The 19,468-nt window shown below is 53.7% G+C and overlaps 1 protein-coding gene across 30 annotated transcripts in view; it reads left to right on the plus strand.

Annotated features, from left to right (window-relative positions):
• The window catches only part of RAP1GAP (RAP1 GTPase activating protein), a 62,670-nt gene that overhangs the window by 13,018 nt on the left and 30,184 nt on the right, over positions 1 to 19,468 (plus strand). For 9 of the 30 annotated variants that reach the window (XR_012079429.1, XR_012079433.1, XR_012079434.1 and 6 more), the window contains exon 2: positions 2,994 to 3,029. The exons of 5 other annotated variants lie outside the window; for them this stretch is intronic. Coding sequence is in view for 5 of the 25 variants with exons in the window: in XM_072975166.1 (XP_072831267.1) it covers positions 868 to 911; positions 2,994 to 3,029 (80 nt within the window). In the remaining 20 variants the exon portion in view is untranslated. Of the gene's footprint in view, positions 1 to 781; positions 912 to 2,993; positions 3,030 to 15,345; positions 15,441 to 19,468 lie in introns of those variants that run through there. 16 more of the 30 variants (XR_012079424.1, XR_012079431.1, XM_072975166.1 and 13 more) reach the window with 7 other exon arrangements.

The raw sequence follows: 19,468 nt of genomic DNA on the forward strand, positions 1-19,468 counted from the left end.
TCCTTCAGAAGGTTGCTGAGTGAATTTTCAAGGAGACTGGATGAATTTCCATGAAGAAGGTGGAGCATCTCCATTCCTGCTCTCTTCTTCCTCACCCGGGCAAAGGGAGGCTCTTGCGGTGGAGGTTGGGGTGGGGCAGGGAATGAGAGTGGGCAGTAGAAGGGCTACTGGGCACTCTGTTCCTTCCTTCACTCATTCAGGAGCAGAGTTCCTGACTCACAGTGCAGCACTCTGGTAGCTGGCATTTATTGAGCATTTACTGTGTGCCAGGCTCGGGTTGAGCACGCTACAAATATGAACTTACTCCATCATCACAAGGGCCCTGGCAGATTAGTTCTATTTTACAGATGAGAAATTCGAGGTACAGTGCAGACCATTGTGACCCTGGGTTCCAAATTCTTGAGCCGGCCCGCTATGAGCTCCCCATCGTGATGGGGGAGGGGGCATATTCGCCGACAGGGCCCGATGGCTCTAGGGGGGATGGAATAGAGAGTTGCCTCCAGAAGAAGGTCTGCAACCGGGTACGCCCTGGTCTGGGAGTGAAGGGTTGGCCTCGTCCTAACCGCTCCCCCTTCCCCCCCACCGCCGAGGCCCCGCCCGCCCCTCCCGCCTCCCCGCCCCGAGGTCCAAGCTCGGAAAGTCCAGCGAAGCCCCCGCCTCCGGCCCGAGGGCGGCGCGAACAAGCGTCCTTTTCTGCGCGCGGCTGCCCCCGGCAGCTGGACCGCAGCCCGCGGGGGCGCGGACAATCCCTGGGCTTGTGGCCGGGGGCGGGGCGGCCTGGGTTGCCAAGGTGACCCGGGCGCGGGGAAGGCGGCTCCGGCTCGGCGCGGGCCAGGCGGCGGCGGCGGCGGCGGCGGCGGCGGCACCATGAGCGGCCGGAAGCGCAGCTTCACCTTCGGGGCCTATGGAGGGTAGGTGCGCCGGCTGGGGGCGCCCTTGCGCGGGGGTGAGGGGGCGCGTGCATGGGGGTGCGCGCGCCCGCCGGTGTCTGCCTTGGGTTTGGGGAATTGTGTAGTTGTGAATTTGTGCTTGTGTGTGAGCTGTTTGATGTCAGTGCATAGCTTGTACGGTCAGTCTGTGTGTGTGTGTTCCTGTGTGCTCCGACTGCGTGCCCATGTGCACGTGTGGGAACGTGAGTGCCCGTGGGCATTTCTGTGTTTGTGTCTAAGTGCATGACAGTATTTATGTGATTGTATGTGGACAGGCAGCCTGGGCCTGTGTATGTGCACTCCTGGGTGCGCATATAGGTAGTGGGGGTGGGAGGAGGCAGGTCTCGGGGAGGCCCTGCAGGAGCCCGGGACTTGGCCCCAGAAGCTGCTCGGGCCCTGCATTGAGGTTTTGGAAGAAGGGAACCTAGAAGCCATTAGCAGACACCCGCCAACCCCTACGCCTGGGCACCAGGGCTGCCCTTAGCTAGAGCTGCCTGGCTCTCAGGAACACCCTCCTCCCAGGGCTGCTGGCCGCCTTGGCTTGGAGACCTGTGGAAGGGAGGAGTCAGAGTGGTGGCTGGCCCAACTTGGGGTCACTTTCCCTCCTGACTCTAAGTGCCCACCGCAGAGCGGTGCAGAGTTGGGCTGGGAGAGTCCTTGCCTTAGGAATCGCAGAGATTTGGTAAATTGGAAGGAAGGGCCAGAACCCCTTTCCTGGCTGGCCGAGTAGTTAGTTGCATAATCTTCACCAGGCCCTGACTCCCTGCAGTCAGAGGGACACACAGGACCCACCTTTTGGGTGCAGAGCATTTGGGGCTCAGGCATGTAATGGTGCAGGACATGTCTTTGAGCTGTAGGAATTGTATCCAAGGTGTGTCACCTCTCTGGACACTCAACCTCCAAGGGTACCCCGGCAGAGGAGCTGGGTGGGGTGTGAGACAAGAGGGCTGCCCTCCCTACCTAGGGCCCTGCCAGCCTCAGGCCATGGGCCTGGGTTTAGCCCTGAGACTCCTGGTCCCCTGACACCGAGAGGTAGCCCGGGGAGTGGGGCTGTGTTCTGTTGTGACCTTGGGCAAGTCCTGGCCTCTCTGGCCTCACTTTCCCTATGTGCAGAGTCCACATTAGCTGATCCCTGGGAGACCCCAGCCATGTTTCTTCAGAAGATCCCCCTCTTAGCTGGCAGAGTCTGGTTTGGAGCCCCTTTCCCATTCTCTTCTGGCCTCTGGCAAGGAGGTAGGAGTTGTTTGTTGTCCCAACAGCTGAGCCCCTCAGTGCCCAGCAGGGCAGGAAGGTGGAGCCAGCTCTACCCCAAGGTGCCCTCAGAGGGCAATGAGCGGAGCCTTGGGGAAGGGGCACAGACTGTTCACTCTTCCTGAGGCCGGACCTGGAGGGATTTGGGAGAGACAAAATCTGGGAATAGTCCCTGAACTCTGGAGGCTTGAGGTCTTTCTTTGGCTCTGCTTTGAGGGGCCGGGTGTGGGGGTAGGGGGTGGGCAGGGCAGGACAGGAAGATCCTCATGGGTCTTCCGCTCCCAGATTCCCAGGCATTTGCCCCCTGCGTGGATGTGAGTGAGCTCCAGCTCCAGAATCGAGGCAGGCCACTGGGGGAGGGGGAGGGTGGTCTTCTTGCCCATCTTTATGAACACCCACACTCTTCAGTTCTGTCTGGAAACACTCTAAATTGGCTCCAGCCACACCCCTACCTCGTTGCTCTGACCCCAAACTGCTGTAGTCACTGTCCCACTCCACCTGTTACAGAATCTCCCATGCTGACTCCCACCCCTGTTACCACCCCATAGCCTGGTCCTGGGCCCCTGCTTCCCTACCCCCTTATCCCCAATGCTGCCTCTCTTCCTTATTCCTTCACTCCATACCTTCACATGTCCCTAATCTGACATTAGGACCCCTTCAGCCTACGGGGAATGATGACTGCATCAGGCACCAGTACCTCCTCCAGGCCCCTTTGGGAAGGTGGTGGTGAGTTGGGGTTGGCCTGACGTACTGGCCAAAGCCTGATGAGAAGGGGCTGCCCCCTCACCTGCTGCCCCTCTTGCTGTGTTTCAGGGTGGACAAGTCCTTCACCCCTCGCCGAAGTGTGTGGTGAGTACTGAGGGACCTTGGGAGGGGCTGGGCTACTTGGCTGAACTTTGAGGACATTCCCAAATCACTGTCATCGCCTATAATTCCAGACCAGACCCCACCAAGCCTCCATCCATCCTCTGCAGGTGACGGGGTGGGCAGAACCTCTTACTAGCTCTGCCCCACATGGTCTCCCCCACAATTCTTTCTGGAGCTCTGCCTTGAAGGTAGGCAAACTAGGTTAAATCTTAGCTCTGCCTCTGCCTGTGTGATCTTCAGCTATTCATGTACCTCTCTGAACCTCAATATTCTCATCTGTGAAATGGGGATTAAAATGCCTATTTAACAGAGCATAAAGCTGTAAAAAAAAAAATCGAAACAGGTCCTGGCATATGTAGACCCTCCCTGAAATTGTTTCCTTCCTTTTCTCTTTTCTGTTCCTTCCAGTACTGGTTAATTAAACTTCATAGCACATTGTTTAAAAAAAAACCTCATCTCATGGTGGTTCCTGGCTGCACTAGGGATGCCTTTAGCCTTTTTGCTGTCCCCCAAGCCCTCCATTCCCACTCCATACAGAACCTCAGAACCCCCTCCTCCAGCCCATTTCCTGTGTCTGAGGCTGCCTCTCTCTGGAGGAGGGAGCGTCCACAGCTTCCCCAGCACTGTAAGCAGTGGGTGGAGGTGTAGCCTCACCTCGGGATTCACCGCACCCGGATGCCCCAGCAGGCGGGTGCCTCCCGGCTTCTCTGGAACCAGCAGCACTTGGGCTGGCTGCTCCTGCTGCCACTTCAACTCCAGCAGGAGAGCCTGCAATGGCTCTGGCTCCTGCTTCCTGCCCCTGCTGAGGGCTTCACGGGGTCCCCAGGTCCTGCAGTGCCCCCCAGCTGCTAGATGACTCCTGTCTGGCACCATTGCCCTACCTGCTGCCAGAGCCCCACTCGGAAGCCACACCGGGGCAGGAGGCACACAGGGTGTCCAGGGGCTGAGCTCCAGGGCCTGCCCTTTTATTTTCCTTTGATGCTCTCTGTGCAACCTGGGGCCAGTTACTCTCCCTCTCTGGGTTGTATTTCCTGCTGCTGTGCCTCTACCATGTGCAAAGTCAGTTTGAGTGTCTTCTATGTGCAAGGCCATAATCTAAGCCCAGAGCAGGGTTAGGGTGAGAAGTAATACAGATGGAGGTGAGGAAGACACTTTTTCCATCAAGGAGTTAAATAATAATATCCCAACAATTGCTATTTGTACAGCACCTGCTGTGCACCAGGTACTGTTAGGTGCTTGAACCATATCACCTCACACAATCTTTCCCATGTCCCTGAGTTAGCTCTAATTAACAGATGAGAACAGTGATGCACAGAAGGGGGAAGTGACTTACTCAAGTTCACACAGTTAGTGGCAGAGCTGGGGTTTGAATCTTGATCTTCCAGGCTCTGTCTGTGCAGAACCCAGACTCTCAGTCACTTTGTCCAAGGGCCTCCAGGCCACGGGGAAGGTCTCAGTGAGAGATGCTGTTGAGCGAAATCTTGAAGATGGAGGGGTGATCCAGAAAGTTCACTCTAGGGAACACTCTAGGGAGTCCTGAATGAAGAGTCAGAGATGAGGGTCTAAGATTGACAGTGACAAACTACTGTGTGACTTTGGGCAAATCCCTTCCCATCTCGGGCCTCAGTCGACACACTTACAAAGTAGGGTTCTGAAATGGCAAGAACTTGCCTATTACCCACAATGCCTTGCCCCATGGCCACTTGTACCAGAGCTGCTGTCCATGGTGCTAGCCCCTGGGCCCTCCCTTACGCCCCAGCCTGTGCCTGGCATACAGTTATTGCTCTAAATGGAGGTCACTCTAGCTATTAATTATGATTTCCTGGCATTGAAGGCCTGTCTCCAGCCTGGGAGACATGCCCTTCTCCCATGCCCTGCATTTCTGATCGATGAGAATGTGGCCCTGTGAGCACCACCTCCAGGCTTTTGCTCACATTGTCCCTCCTCTTGACCCACACTCTCCTCCCATCTCCACGAGCCTTCACCACACTTCCAGCCCATTTTTATCACCACTTGTTGAGTGTTTCTTTCCTGATCCCCATACCCTGTTTTTCTCTCCTTAGAACTAGTCCTTCTGCTTATCATTCTTGTAGAACACACATTAATGCTCATTCTTGAGGTAGTGGAAAGATCATGGCTTTTGAGTCTGACACATGTGGATTTGAATCTGCCTCTACCACATCCTAGAGATGTGACCCTGGGCAGGTCACTCTCTCTTTCAGAGTCCCACTTGATAATCTTTGATGAATTGGATATTTCAGTGAGTTAACTTAAGGTGAGTTGAACATATACACATAACACTGAGGTGCGAGACAGGCTCTGAGGGCCTTGAAAGCAGGAGTTGCTTGAATTACTTTTGACTTAGGGCCACTTTTCAGCGTGAGTCCCATAAAAGCTGGACTGTACTCTTCTCATCTCTCTGTCCTCCACACAGTCTTCTACAGCTACCCAAACCCAGTAAATGCTTAATGAATGTTTGTGGGATTGAACTGAATGTGTGTAGAGAGTGAAACAGGTGAAACTTTGTGAAGTAGGCTGGGAGGGCTTCCCGAAGCGGGTGTGGGTTTTCCCCACCTATTTTTTAAAAAGGATTAAGAGTAGAGGCTTGAATTAAGGGAGCAGTGAGGCCTGGTAGAAGCCAGACATGATCATGGCTGGTTTCCCCTATCCCTTACCCTTCATCAGCAGGTTATCTGTGTGGAAGAACACAGAATAAGTGTGCAAATGTCAGAGGAATGAGGCTCAGTGGGAGGATCAGGAGCCAGTGGGATACTGGATAACTCTGGTTCTGCAGCCTTAATGGGGGCTGGACATTTAATCGGGGGAGGAAGGAGATGGAGCAGTGTCAGGGTGGGGAAATGGCTAGCTGGAGCTGGAAGTACCCTGGAAAGAGGAGAGTCAACTTTGATCTTAAAGCTGGGACCCTGGGAGGAGGAGGCAGGACCTGGCAAGGATTAAGTGCCACTGGTGTGCTGGGCATTTTACTGTGGTGGTCTCATTAAGTCATGATGACAATCCTGAAAGTTTGCCTTAATGTCTCTACTTTTAGAGGCCAAAACCAAGACTGAGAACATTGAAGGCTCTGGCCCAGAGTCACACAGCTGGCAAGGGCTGGATTTGAATCCAGCTTTTTCTTCTGCCAAGGAAGGGACCTTGGCCAGAGTTGAGGAAGCCACAGGAATGAGAAAAATCCTGGCTGTGGGGTAAGGAAGGAGGGGGACAGTGAGATGATCCTGAATACTTCCAAAACAGAGGTCACTGCGCAGCCCCATGCCTCCCAGCAGGAGGGCCCATCTGGTCACTGAGCTATTTCCCCATGACGCAGTGGGACAAGTTGCTCGCGTATATGAAGCATTTCCTGGGTCTCAGGCCTTGGGCTGAGCACTTCATCTGAATTATTTCATTCTATCCTCACACTAGCTTTACTAAGTAGAGATTATTACGACCCATCTCCCATTTTACAGATCAAGAATCTGAGGCTCAGAGAGGGGACATGGCTGGCCCAGGGGCACACAGTTAGTGGTGAACCAAGACTGGCAGCACCATGAGCCTGAGCCTGTACATTTAGCCTTAGCTCTCCTGGATGCTGCCTGTGCTGAGTGGGGGGCTCCGGTGGGCAGCCCCTGTCCTCAGGTGGCTCCTTTCTGTAATCATTTAGCCGGAGGCCCTGGGGGCCTATGTGCTGCTGTGGGAAGCACGAGGCTGGCCTCATTAGTGGCTCTGAAATGCCAGGCGGGCACAACCTACTGGGCCTCCTCATCTATTATGCATCTGGTGGCCAGGCCCCCAGTGGGCAGCTGGCAGAGCACAGGATGGGGGAGCTAGCTGCTGCTTCCTGAGCCCACACACCTGCCACCATACCTCTGGGCAGGGATCCCCCAAAGTGAATGCCAGGGCACTCCTGCCTCATTCCCCTGGTCCAGCCTAGGTGAGGGTGTTCCCCAGGGGACAGGGGCATGGATGCTGGTCCCCAGCTCATCAGCCTGCCTGTCCCAGCAGCTACTTCTGAGAGAGGCTGGGACTTTGATTGAGCTGAGGGTCGTCTGGGACTAGGGTGGGCAGAGGCGGGCTGAAATAGTCTTAAAGGCACAGGCTCCTGGCTGCATAGAACCTCAGAGTGATGGAGTCACGGTCATTTATTCATCATTGATTTAGCCACAGGTAACTACTGAGCACCTACTATATGCCAGACACAGATCTAGGGATTGCAAAGTCAGTGGAAAATTAGACAGGCCCAGTCCCTATCTTCAGAGACCTTGATTTGGTCAGTTCCATACCTCTTTGAGCCTCAACTTACTAAATGTATAAAATAAGGAGTAGGGGAGACAGTCTATAAATAGACAAAAAACAAACTATGATGGTTGTGTTGAATTTTAAAACAAGAGTACATGCTGACAAGAGCTGATCCTTAGCTGGAGCTTACCTGGCGTGCTGGGCTGTGCTCCAAAGCCCTTTCCATATTACTGATGGATTTAATCAGTAATTTAACAACTCCATGAGGCAGGTACTGTTATTATCCCCAGTTTAGGGCTGAGGAAACTGAGGCATGGAGGGACCAAGTAACCTGTTCAGGGTCTCTTGGCAAGGCTGATATTTGAACCCAAGCAGCTGGGCTCCAGTTTGCACATCACCCTGTACCGTGAAGCTGCAGGAGGAGGGAAGAAGTCATGGAGGACTCCCATGGAGGACTTTTTGAGGAGGAGAGGCTTCTGAACCAAAAGAGAAGAATGAGAAGAGCTACTTGAGAAAACAGCAGATGCAAAGGCCCTGAGGCAGAAATAAGTTTACTGTGTCCCCAGAATAAGGAGGAAGCTGGTATGGCTGGAGGGATGTGGGAGAGGGAGGTCAGGTGTGGGTTAGGGGAGAGGGGAGGGTCTAGACTGAGAGTCTTGCAGGCGGTGCTGGAGTTGGGATACAATAGCAGTGACTGACATGCAGAACCACTGAGTCTCAGACTCCTAGCTTTGTAAAGTCTTAGAATCAAAAGAACTTGTGTCTCCTAGACTCTTTGGAGATGGAAGAGATATTTGAGGCACCCTCCTATGGCCTCCCACTTAATAAGGAACCCTCCTTTGATTCACAACCCCTTTGAATATTGGAAGAAGACTTTGGGGGCCTTCTGAGGAAAATGTACCTTTATTTTCAGTGGCTTCACAGACCTGTTGAAGCCCACCATCCCTGGTTGAGACCATCATGACCTCTTGGCAACTCCTTGACTAGCCCTTCCTTACTCACTCCTAGTGATAGGAGGCTCACTACCCTTGAAGCAGCCCATTTCACTGCTGGGCAGCTCAAATGGATGTCAGAATTCTTCCTTACTTAAAATCAGCTGCCTGAGCCTAGATACACCCTCTGCGTCTCCAACCCCGGGCAGTGGCCCTTCAGTGAGATAAGGATGGGGATTGTATATCCCCAGGTCCACTCTTTCTGGTCTAGACAGTCACTCTTCCTAGCCCTCCCTCCTTTTTATTGTCTGTTTGACTCAGCTTGTGCAGGCCTTGAAGCCCCCTTAGTTGTCCCTCCTTGTCTTCCTATGAGGCCAGACAATGCCTATTTCTAGGGAAGGCCACTTTCTGGGCAGAGAGCACTCCTAGGAGAGACTCCAGACCAGAGAGACCCCCTCTTCCAGAAAAGAGCCTCTCTAACTTAAAGAGATAAGAGAAAATCTCCTCCAGATGGGTTTTGATCCTGCGACTGCCGTTTTCCTGTGTCATCTTGGGAAGTGAATTCCCATCTTTGGGCGGTTTCCCCATGCCCCCTTCAGCAGAGTCAAGAGGCAGAGTGGTCCTTAACGGCTCTTTCAGCTCAAGGTTCCCAGTCTGGTTGGCCCTGCTTGCCTCTAGGCTCAGATCCCTTTGTTTGGGTGGTGCATGGAAAGATGTGGGTTCTATTTTTCAGGCAGATCTGAGTTCAGCTACCAACTTCAACTTTTTTTACTTGCTGTGTGGCCTTGCCTGAGCTACTTTGCCTCTCTGAACCTCCAACTATTCATTACAATGCGAACCAGACTGCTTACCCCATGGGGTACTTAGGACGAAATAAGTTCACTCTGTGCAGTGAGTGGATGTTTTCCCTTTCTCTGAGCATTTGCATTTTGAGAGAAAAGACTCATTAAACCAAAGAGAGACTCATTAAAATTTTAGTGCTAGAATTTTAGACACTGTGGAGGTGGCTTATTTGAGGCAAAGTGATTAAGGAGGGGACATTTCCAATATCCCCAAATCCCCATAAAAGCTTTCCTCTGCTCAGAGTCTCTCCCAAGACAGTCATTCATTCATTTAGCAAATTAATTCAACAAATATTTAATGTGGGAATGCCCTCTAAGGGCCAACCAAACCCCATGCTGGACACTGGGGACATGGTGATGGAGATGATAGACAAGGCCACTTCCCTCATGGAGTTCCAGGGGAGAGGGAGAATTAGGAAAGAGATAGTTTTAATGGGGGAGATATGTGTTGATGGGGGCAGATGTGGGGAGTTCTGAGAGGTCAAAGAAGGATTCCTCCTCCACACCTGGGAATCAGGGAAGGCTTCCTGGAGGAGGTGACCCAGAAACTGAAACCCGAAGAACAAGTTGAAGTGAACCAAGTGGCAGTGTGTCTGTGTGTGTGTGGTGGGGGAAGGAGGGTCAGTGCCAACACAGTGTTCCGAGAAGAGAAGGTGGAAGGTCAGCAACGTGGAGGAGAAAAACATTTGGTGGCACATGCTAGGCACAGGATGGAACCAGATCTGGCAGCAGAAGGTGGGAGAGGCAGCCACTGGCTCATGTCCTTACCAACCTCTTTAGGACTTCCTATGGGTGGGTGCTCCAGAGAGTCTGAACCCTCAGTGGTCTTTGCCATGTAGTCCTTACAAGCTAGGCCCTGCAGTTGGGGCAGAATCACTCAGTGTGTGGACTCTGCCGTCTGAAGTTCACTGCCTGCTGGGAGGTGAGACCTGCCCACATGTGAGCATGCTCCCAGCCATGGGCACTGACCTTGCCACTGACCCTGAGAATGCTGACTTTGCAGCCAGCCAGGCCTGCGCTGAGTCTTGGCCGGGTGACCTTGGGCAGTGCCTCCCTGGCTCAGCCGTGGTTTCTCTCCTTGTGCAGCAGGGTTATTAGTTGTCCCCACCTCAGGGTGAATGAGAGGAATGAGGAGGTGCTTTTAAAGGGCCAGGGTGGGGAGGGTATAGCTCAGTGGTAGAGTGTATGCCTAGCATGCACAAGATCCTGGGTTCAATCCCTAGTACCTCCACTAGAAATAAATAAATAAACCTAATTAACCCACCAAATTTTTTTTAATAAAATAAATTTAAAAAATAAAGGGCCAGCCCAGCCCAACAGTGCATCTCTTTCAGATCACCCAGTAACCTGGAGAAACAGCACTCTTACTCTCCAAGGCTCATTTTCCTATCTATAAAGTGGGAAGATTAGCTACAAAACACGCTGACATGCTGGGGTTCTAGTGTAGTCAGATGGTCCCTAATCTTGATGTGGTCTATTTGCTGTGTGACCTTGGGCTGGAAACTTACCCTCTCTGAACCTCAATTTCCACACCTATAACGAGGGACAATATTCACCTCACAGGAGTCTTTCAAGTCTTCTGTTAACTGTTTGTCATTCAACAAATACTTATCATGTCCCTACCACGTGTGAAGTAACATGTAAGAACTGAGAATATAGCAGTTAGCCTGATGGACATGGTGTCTGGCCTCATGCAGTTACTCTCCAGTGTAAGAGACAGATGCAAAACAAGCTGACAGACAAATAAGGTGATTTCAGACAGGAAATGAGTAGTAAGTGATGGGGAGGGTGGGAAGGGTATCAGAGAGGGCCTCTCAAGGCCTGAATGGGAAGGAACTGGCTGTGGGAAGGGTGATCCAGGCAGAGGGCTGAGTACCTGTAAAGGTCTTGAAGTGGGAACAAGCTTCCTTCCCCACTCCAAGTGTGGAACATTCCAGACCATCTCCTGGCAGCAGGTGGAAGGCAGCTGAGCAGGAAGAGGGTTTGGAGGCCTGTCTTCTCTCAGATTAAGAACTGCTGCCCAGGAGGCAGGCCTGGGGGAGGGAGTGGGCTTTGAGGGCAGGCTTGCAGGACCAGGCTTGAGTTGGACCTCGGGCGAGATAGGATGCAGGTAGCAAGGGTGGAGCCCCCTGCAGGGCACAGGCAGGGGTCAGCCTGGTGACCACCTGGCTGAGCCCCCTTCACAGAAGTATTCTGCAGTCTGGTACAGAGACCCTGGGCCTGACTATTTTAGGGGGAGTTTAGGGGAGAGGGGCAAGGGAACTTAGGTCTGCTTTCTCTCTCACCCCAGGCAACCTGGGCCTGGGCAGCAGCCACAGAATGCCCAGCCTTTCCCAGGTGGCCCAGCCATGGGCCAGAGGTTCTTTGGGATGCCGCCTATGTACATGCACAATTTCCCTGCTCACGTTCACAGACTTGACTCGTCCACGCAGCTTCGTCATGCATGTAGAGCTATAGAATAGATTCTCACTCGTGCAGCAGATTGTAAGTGGGCATCAGCTGTGTGCCAGGCCCCAAACTGATCTGGTCCTTGCCCGAGGCAGCTCCATTTCTAGTGGGAGAGACTGGTAGTGATCTAATAATCACACCATGACAAGTGCAAACCAAACTGACAGACCCATGACAGCCTAGGACAGGCTTCTGGGAAAGCTTGTCAGGTTGGGGGGCAGCCTGACCCAGTCCGTGGAGGGGGCTCCAGAAAGACTGGGTAAGAGTGTAGCACGTGAGGTGTGACGGGGGAGGATGGGGGAGGGTGTAACGGGAGCGGGTACAGTGTGTGCAAGGGCCTGGAGGTGGGACAGACACTCAGGGTCTCATGGGCCACGTGAGGCAGTCTAGTCTTCCTCCTGCATGCGGTGGGAAGCCACTGGGGGCTTTTAGGCAGGTGGATGACGTGATAGACATAAACATGCTCGCACACAAGCCCACGCACACCCCAGACACGAGCGCTTTCTCTCCCACCCACGTTTCACATTCCTGCCAGGCCTCCCACCTACATCCTCATCCAGAGTCACACACACCCTCTCGCACCACCAGGCAGCGCTGCAGAGAACCCCGTGCTGGCTCCCAGCAAAAGTGTCAGACAGTCACCCCACCTGCTTGCTGATTTTGTGGGGCAAGGCCCTCTGATCCAGCTAGGATCGACCTTTGCACACTCTACATTTGCACATGCCCCAACCCACCCAACACGTGCAAGATCATAAACTTCCCTGCACGTGGCTGGTGGCTTCTAGCTTAGGGAGTACTTTCACATGTGTTATCTCATTGAATTCTCCCAGCAACGCTGCAGGGAGGAATTACCAACACCATTTTACAGCTGAGGAAACTGAGGCTCAGAGAGGTGAAACGACTCGCCTCAGGCCACACAGCTAGAGCTTGACCTCATCAGGATTTGAACTCTAGTCCATCTGACTTCTAGCTGGGTACCCTGGCCACCCAGACTCAGGAGCACTCAGCTATGAACCTTTCCGCTCCAGGCTTTCACTGAAAAGATGGCAAGTGACCTTCAACCCACATTCTTCCAGAAACATGTTGATCAACTTGGAAAGTTATTTTGAGCCCCAGTGTGTGCCCACTCGCCTGGTGACCCTGAGGCCCTGAGCGGGTGATTCCAGGGGTGGAGCTGGGTACCTGCCAGCCTGCTAGTCTGGGGCAGCTCAGGCAGGGACCTGAAGGCAAGAGCAGAGCCTTCATTTGCATTTGCAGATGAGGTGGACAGGCTTGTCCCCCGCACAGGCTCACCCTGGCTGGCCTAGCTCCCAGGACCTGACAGCTGAGGTCCCAGGGTACAGCCTCGTGCCCAGCAGCCTGGACTGCTTCTCTCCCGCCTGTTTCCCTCCCTGTCCCTCAGAGCAGGGTGCCTAGAGTGGGGGGAAGAGCGTGGGCTTCAGAGGCAGCCAAAAAAACAAGGGTCAGCCCATCTCTGTCCCTCCTGGCTGGGGGACCTTGACCATGGTTTTTAACCTCCCTTGGTGTCAGCTTCTTGGAACAAGGAGCTAAGAGAATCTCCTTCTCAGGATGATTGAGGAAGGTGAGGGAGTCAGGCACTCAGAGAGCTGACTCGTCCGGCTCAGTTTTTTTGTTCTTTCACTATTTTTTTTCTGATTACAAAAATAAGAAGTGCTTACTGTAAAAATCCAAACAACGCAGAGAAGTGTGTCCTGTAGAAGGCAGAAGTTCCTAGTGAGCCTGTTTCCCAGAGATAACCCATACGAACTTTTACACGTAATTTAGAATTTTTACAAGTGAGATTCTTGTGGCACGATTTGCCTTTTTCACTTAACTGTATGCTTCAAATCGCCTTTCCCGTCAGGGCTGGGACCTCCCTTGTCGTCACTGCATGGTGCCCTATGGTTTGGGTGTGCCTTGATGTATTTAATCAGCTTCCAGATTTCAGCTGTGGCAAACCCCGCTGCAGTGCATGTCCTCTGTTCATATATTTTTGTGCTTTTTAAAAGTATTTCTGGAGGATAAATGCCTAGAAATGGAATTGCTGGGCCAAAGAGTACGCCCATTTTCACTTTGAATAGAAGGGGCAAAAAACCGACAGAGAAGTAGCAGCAATCCACGTGCCCCTAGGAGACCCAGGAAGGTCTGTTTCCTCAAAATAATAGGAACTTATCCACCGCCTCTGCCCTCGACCACAGCTACCCTAGAGTCAAGAGGAACCGATTCCACACATGGGAGGCGCCTGGCAGGTCATCTAGTGAAGCTCCATGCTCCCCTTACTCTTCTTCCCGCACCTTAGAATCTCCCCCTACATCCCTGAGAGGATCTGCCTGCCTTTGCTTGACGGGGAGCTCATTACCTTACATGGCTCTATTTATCACACTGTTTCTTGTGTTGGACTCCAATGTACCTTCTCACAGCTTTCACCCAGGAGCCCTACCTCAGTCCTCAGCAGCCTGCAGAAGGAAAGAAAGAAGAAAGGAAGAGGGAAGGGAAGGCCTGGAAATGTTCATGGTTAATGTTTACATACTTTACATGTATGAACTCATTTAATCCTGACAACTGTTGGAGGCAGACATTGCTGTTATCCCCATATTATAGATGAGGAACTGAGGGTCAGAGAAGTTAAGTAACTTGTCCAAGGTCACACAGCTGTTAAGTGGTAGAGCTAAGATACAGTCTGTCGGATTCCAGGGTCCACACCTCTGATGTTATGCTGCCTCTCCAGGCAGGAGCCTGTAATTTATTGAACCCCTACTGTATACTCTGCTCTAGGCTAGTCAGATTGTACATATAATATCAAATTTAGTCTATGCTACAAGCATGTAGAGTAGATATTACTATCCCATTTTGCAGATGAGGAAACTGAGGCTCAGAGAAGTAAAGGCCCCCTCCACACCCCCTGCTGGGCTGAGTGGTCCCTCCAGCATTCTAGTTTCAACCAGTCCTCGGTGGACTCAGCTCCTAGTTTTTCATCCTCCCATTCACCCTCTGTGGAATGTCAGGGCTGGGCCTTAGTGTCATCTAGTCTGTCCCAGTTTCCAGTGGAAAGTGCTTAGAGAGGTTATGGTGACTTAATCCTGTACACCTGGCAACTTGGAGGCAAGAGCCAGGGCTTCTCCTTGTGCCTTTAGTTAGGAGATAATGACCTTGTCTCTCCGCAAGGGGCTTTTGCCTTGACCTGGCAGGGACTTCTGCTCACCAGTGGCCTGGAGCCAATGAGGTGGCAAAGCCAAGGCTTAGAAGGGGGAGGGATGGATTTAACAAGGCCTCAGCACTGGAGGGTTCAGCATCTGGGCAGTGAGGCCGCAGAACACCAGGCACAGCTAGAGAACGGTCCAGGCGGTATCACTGGGATTTGCTTCCAGATGGGGGAGGCCTGGCTCACCCCGCCTTCGATGCCAACACTCAGGACCATTGTCTGGCCCAGAGCAGGCGTCAGGACATGTGTCCTGAATGAGTGACTAAGCATAGGAATGAAGGGCACATGGGGGAGTGGGTGGGTGACGGAGTGAGCAAGCGAAGGAATGCATGGAGTTCAGGAAGGGAGAGCCCCTGCGCTGCAGAGGCTAGGAGGGACAGTAAGGTTAACGGCGGAGGCGGGGTGTGGGTGCCTGTGAGACTGCGTGTGGGCATCAGGCAGCAATGGGTGCTGGGAAGTCCCTGTGCGTGGGCTCCGGCCCTCCTTTCCCTGGGCGCTAAGGGCGGCAGCCTGTGCCAGCCCAGCAGTAAGTTGCCCTGTGCCCACATGGGCAAGGAGTAAAGCAGCTGGGTCTGGGCTTTGAGTGTGATACCTTGGGCAAGTCATCACCTCTGTTCTGGCTTCACTTTTCTCCCACACAGAATGGAGGTAACATCACCTGCCCTTCGGTTCTTTGTGAGGCTGTTGAGAGGGTCTAGAGCAAAGGAAGTCTGTAAACTGTAAAGTGCCAGGCCAGGTAAGCAGATATTATTACCCAGCAGGAATAGGCCTTGTGGCCAGGTCATCTCAGGGTCACTCCTCCCTCCTGCCCCCTGTGCAGGGAGGAGTCAGTCCCCAGGGAGGCGGAGGTTCAGGCTTCAGCCACTGCAGGGCTTGGGCCACCTGGGCAGGGGAGGTGCTGGCGGGCAGCTGGTGGATGGGAGGCCCGGTTCCCAGGTGCTGTGCCCTCGGGTGGGGGCCAGTCCCATGACCTACTCTCGGGGCTGCCAACCTGTTGTTTGCTCAGGAGGCCGCTGCCTGGCTCAGCTCCGGGATCCGGGTGTCTCGGCGCTCAGCCAGCTCAGGGTGAGGGTGAGGGCCCCCTGTGCCACCTTCCTGCTCACCTCCTCTGCCCCGCCTAGCACCTGAGGTCCTCTCCGCCTGCCCCCAGGGGGACCCTGCCAAATTGGCCACTTGGCAGCTGAGACCCTGGCCCATCTTGCAGTCCCCATGAGGCTCCGACTCCTTCTCTTTACAATGGTGTGAAAATAACAGCAGGCCTGAATCAGGGTTGTGGTAGGATTGCAGGACATCACAGCACTTGGCTCTCCCTCCCCCACCTTCCGCCCCCCAACGCTCCCTCTTGAGTCCTGGCTGAGGTAAAAGGTGCCTGGGGAAGGGAGAGCCAGGAGCAGCCACGCCTGTGTCCCCCACCCCCTGCACCTGCTGCCGCTCTCTCCATGGGCCTCCTCCAGAGGAGGGGGCCAGGGTCCTCCAGCCTAGCTTCAGAGACTCACTCACAGGCTGCCCCTGGCTGCCTTTCCTGGCACCTCGGCAAGGCCACGGGCAAGCAGTGCCGGATGGTTGCGCTCCAGAGACAACGGGCCTCTGTGGCCTCCCGGGGAGGGGGCAGTTCCAGGCTGGCCTCTAGTCTCTGGTTTCAGGAGATTAGGGTCCCCTTAGACCTGATACCATGGCTGGAAGACACAGGCAGCCTCCCAAGCCCCATCCAGAAGGCCCTCTCTCAGGGGAGTGAGGAGCCGCAAGAGCAGCCCTTTGCATCTCCCTCTCACTTCTAGGTCTGGCCCCCTTCCACGTCCCCCCGCCTCCATATGAATCAGCAGGTTGGTAGAACCAGTTGGTCTCAGGGAGAGTCAGGGACCCAACTCTGGTGACCAGTGGTCTGGCCTGGACCCCTTTGGTTCCTGTCCTGGTCTAGCCCCCGATAAATCCTTCTCAGCCCTGTGTTCAGTGACTGGCTGAGCCCCTCCCAAACCCCCAAGTCTGGTTTCCCAACTCGTGTGTGTGCTGTCCAGCATCTGCCCTGCTCCCTGTCACAGGCCTCCTGCCTTGGTGGTCGTAAGTCACCTATTCTGGCCACCAGAGTTTCACCTGTTTCAATTGAATTTTAAAGCATAAATAGTCTACCAGGCAGAAAAGATGGGAAAGGGAGCCCCCGGCAGAGGGCACAGCCTGTCAGAGGCTCAGCAGCAGGACACAAGCGGGGCTTGTTTGGAAAGCTGCCTGCAGCCCAGCCCACTTAGGACAAGGTGATGGGGATGGGACAGGAAGGGGGTGTGAGTGGAGATGAGAGTGGGAGAGTTAGCAGGGGCCATACCCACCTGGGGACCTCACTCAGGGCAGCTATCTCTGGATGGCCAAAGGGCCAAGCCCTACTCACAGGATGGCCCAGCCACCCTTGGTGCCCTGAAAGGGTAGGGTTCTCTAGGAGAGTGGCTAACAACAACAACAACAACCACCACTTCTACTGGGCTCTGCGGGGCTCACTCACTCTAATGCAACCTTAAGGGGTGGGGACATTATCTCTCATTTTGCAGATAAGAGAAAAGACAGGGCCCTCCCATCAACTCTTCAGCTGGTTAACAGGTGGGAAGCAACCCAGGGAGACATCTGGTCACCTGTCTCCTTGTTCCTTAACTCCCCAGTCACACCTGGGTGTGACCTGAAGTTTCGCAGAGTGTGAAGCCCCCCTGAAATGCCCCCCACCCCAGTGCAGCGTCTGGAGCCCTGGACTGGTGGTGGCCTGGTTCTAGTTCCCAATCTGCTCCCACCTTGCTGGGTGACTTCGAGATGGTGGTTTAACCTCTCTGAGCTTCAGTTTACCCTTTTGGGAATTGGGGATCCTAGCGACTGCCTTATCTCCTGCTCCAGTTCCGGTGAGACTCCCAGGAGTGAACAGATAAAGAGGGCTTTTGAAAAGTACAAAGAGCTGCACTCACGACAGTGCAATTATTATTGTTACTTCGATGTGGAGATAAGGGAGGGGGAGGAGGTGCAGTGAACCGTTGCCAAGAAACCCCGGAGCTGTCAGCAGCAGCTTCCGGCCTGGCCCATCCCACTCAGGAGCTGGGCCACTGGGCACCCCCACCACTACTCCACCGCACTCTTTCCCAGGGAGGGGTGGGCACTCTGATGGGGGCAGAGCTGGGGCCAGCTGACTGGTGGCCATGCACCTGCAGGGCCTGAAGGTGACCTTGGAATGTGCCTGGTCCAGACTCCAGGTTGGCTCCAGCTTTCTGTGTGACCTTGGGCAAGTCATCTCCTCTCTGGCTGCTGCCTTTTCCTGTGTTCAGGTGTCCTGTACTATAGGCAGGTGTCCAGGCCAGACAGGGCAGGATTGGAGCTGGACCGAGGGAAGTTGCTAGCTAGTGGCTGCAGGAGCCAGGGACCACTGGGAGCTGACTGACAGGACTGAGGGCCTGAGTTGAGAGCGGCTGTGATATGTGTAGTAGAAGAACCCTGGGCTGGAGTAAAACTTTGGCATTGCCCTTTCCCTGGTGTGACCCTGGGCTTGTCACTTAACCTCTCTGAACCTCAGTTTTCTTATCTGGAAAAAAGGATGATAATAATGCAACCTCACAAAGCTGCTGTGGTGATTCAATGAGATAATGCCTGAGCAAACTGTAGAGAGCTGTGCAGATATGACTTATGGCCAAGGGGACAGGAAAAGTAGGGAGAGGTCCCCATGTCCCAGTGAGCTCCAGGCACTTCCCAGATGCTGCATGTGTGGGGAGAAGGAAAAGCATTTTAAGCTGAGCCAGGCCATGGGGTCAGGAACGTTTTCAGAGAAGCGAGGAAGAGGGCAGAGACTTGGGGGACCTCATGTGAATGGGAATGATGGAAACCAGGAGACAAAGGTGGGATGGGAGAGAAAGAGGAGGGACAGAGAGCTTCAAATTCATGAGAGGGAGGAAAATTACCAAGTAGGGGGAGGTCTGCAGGGACCAGAGGCAGAGGGGAATGAAGAGTGGGCTAGAAAGGTGAGGAAGAAATGGGTGAGAGGTGAGGAAGTCTGAGAGAAGGAGGAGGAGGCATCAGGGGAGGGGAAAAGGGTAGGGAGGGAGGTGAGAGGCTGTTTATTCATTTCTTCAAAGGTATTATTGAGCAACACTATTTACTAAAAGGCAGTGTAGTATAGCATTAGGGCAGCAGCTAGACCCGATGGTTAGGGGTTCAGAGCCTCTTGATTTCCCTTACTGTCAGTGTGACCTTGGACATGATGCTTAACCTCTCCGTGTCTTAGTTCCCTCCTCTGAAAGATGAGGGTGAAATGAGTGAATAACAAGTGAAGCAGTTAGAGCAGGGCCCACACACGGTCCGTCCTGTACCAGCACTGGCTGCCTGGGCTGTCACTATTATAATCACCTTGCCGGTGCGCTGTGTCTGGAGGGCTGGCCAGCCATGCTGGGAAGTTCAGATACTTGGCTCTGGAGTGACATACCTGGGTTCAAATGCCTGTTCTGCCTCATTAACTGTGTGACCTTGGGCAAGTTGATATACCTTTCTGAGACTCAGTTTCCTCATGTGTAAAGCAGGTAGTTTTTGAGTGCCTGCCTCACTGGGGAGCTGCAAGAATTAAGAAAAATCATGGAAGGCACAGGGAGGCTGTGGCTTTTGTTATTATTGTCCTTCTGTCCCTGCAGGGTTGGGATGGTTGAGGGCAGGCTGGGCCCAGAGCCTCTGATTTCCTGCTCTGTCCTCATCCTGGAGTCCCTCCCTTCCCCTGCCCCTTAGGGCCTCAGCCATGGCCTTTTAGGTAGATGA

This window comes from Vicugna pacos, chromosome 13, assembly GCF_048564905.1.
Source record: "Vicugna pacos chromosome 13, VicPac4, whole genome shotgun sequence".
Lineage (NCBI taxonomy): Eukaryota > Metazoa > Chordata > Mammalia > Artiodactyla > Camelidae > Vicugna > Vicugna pacos.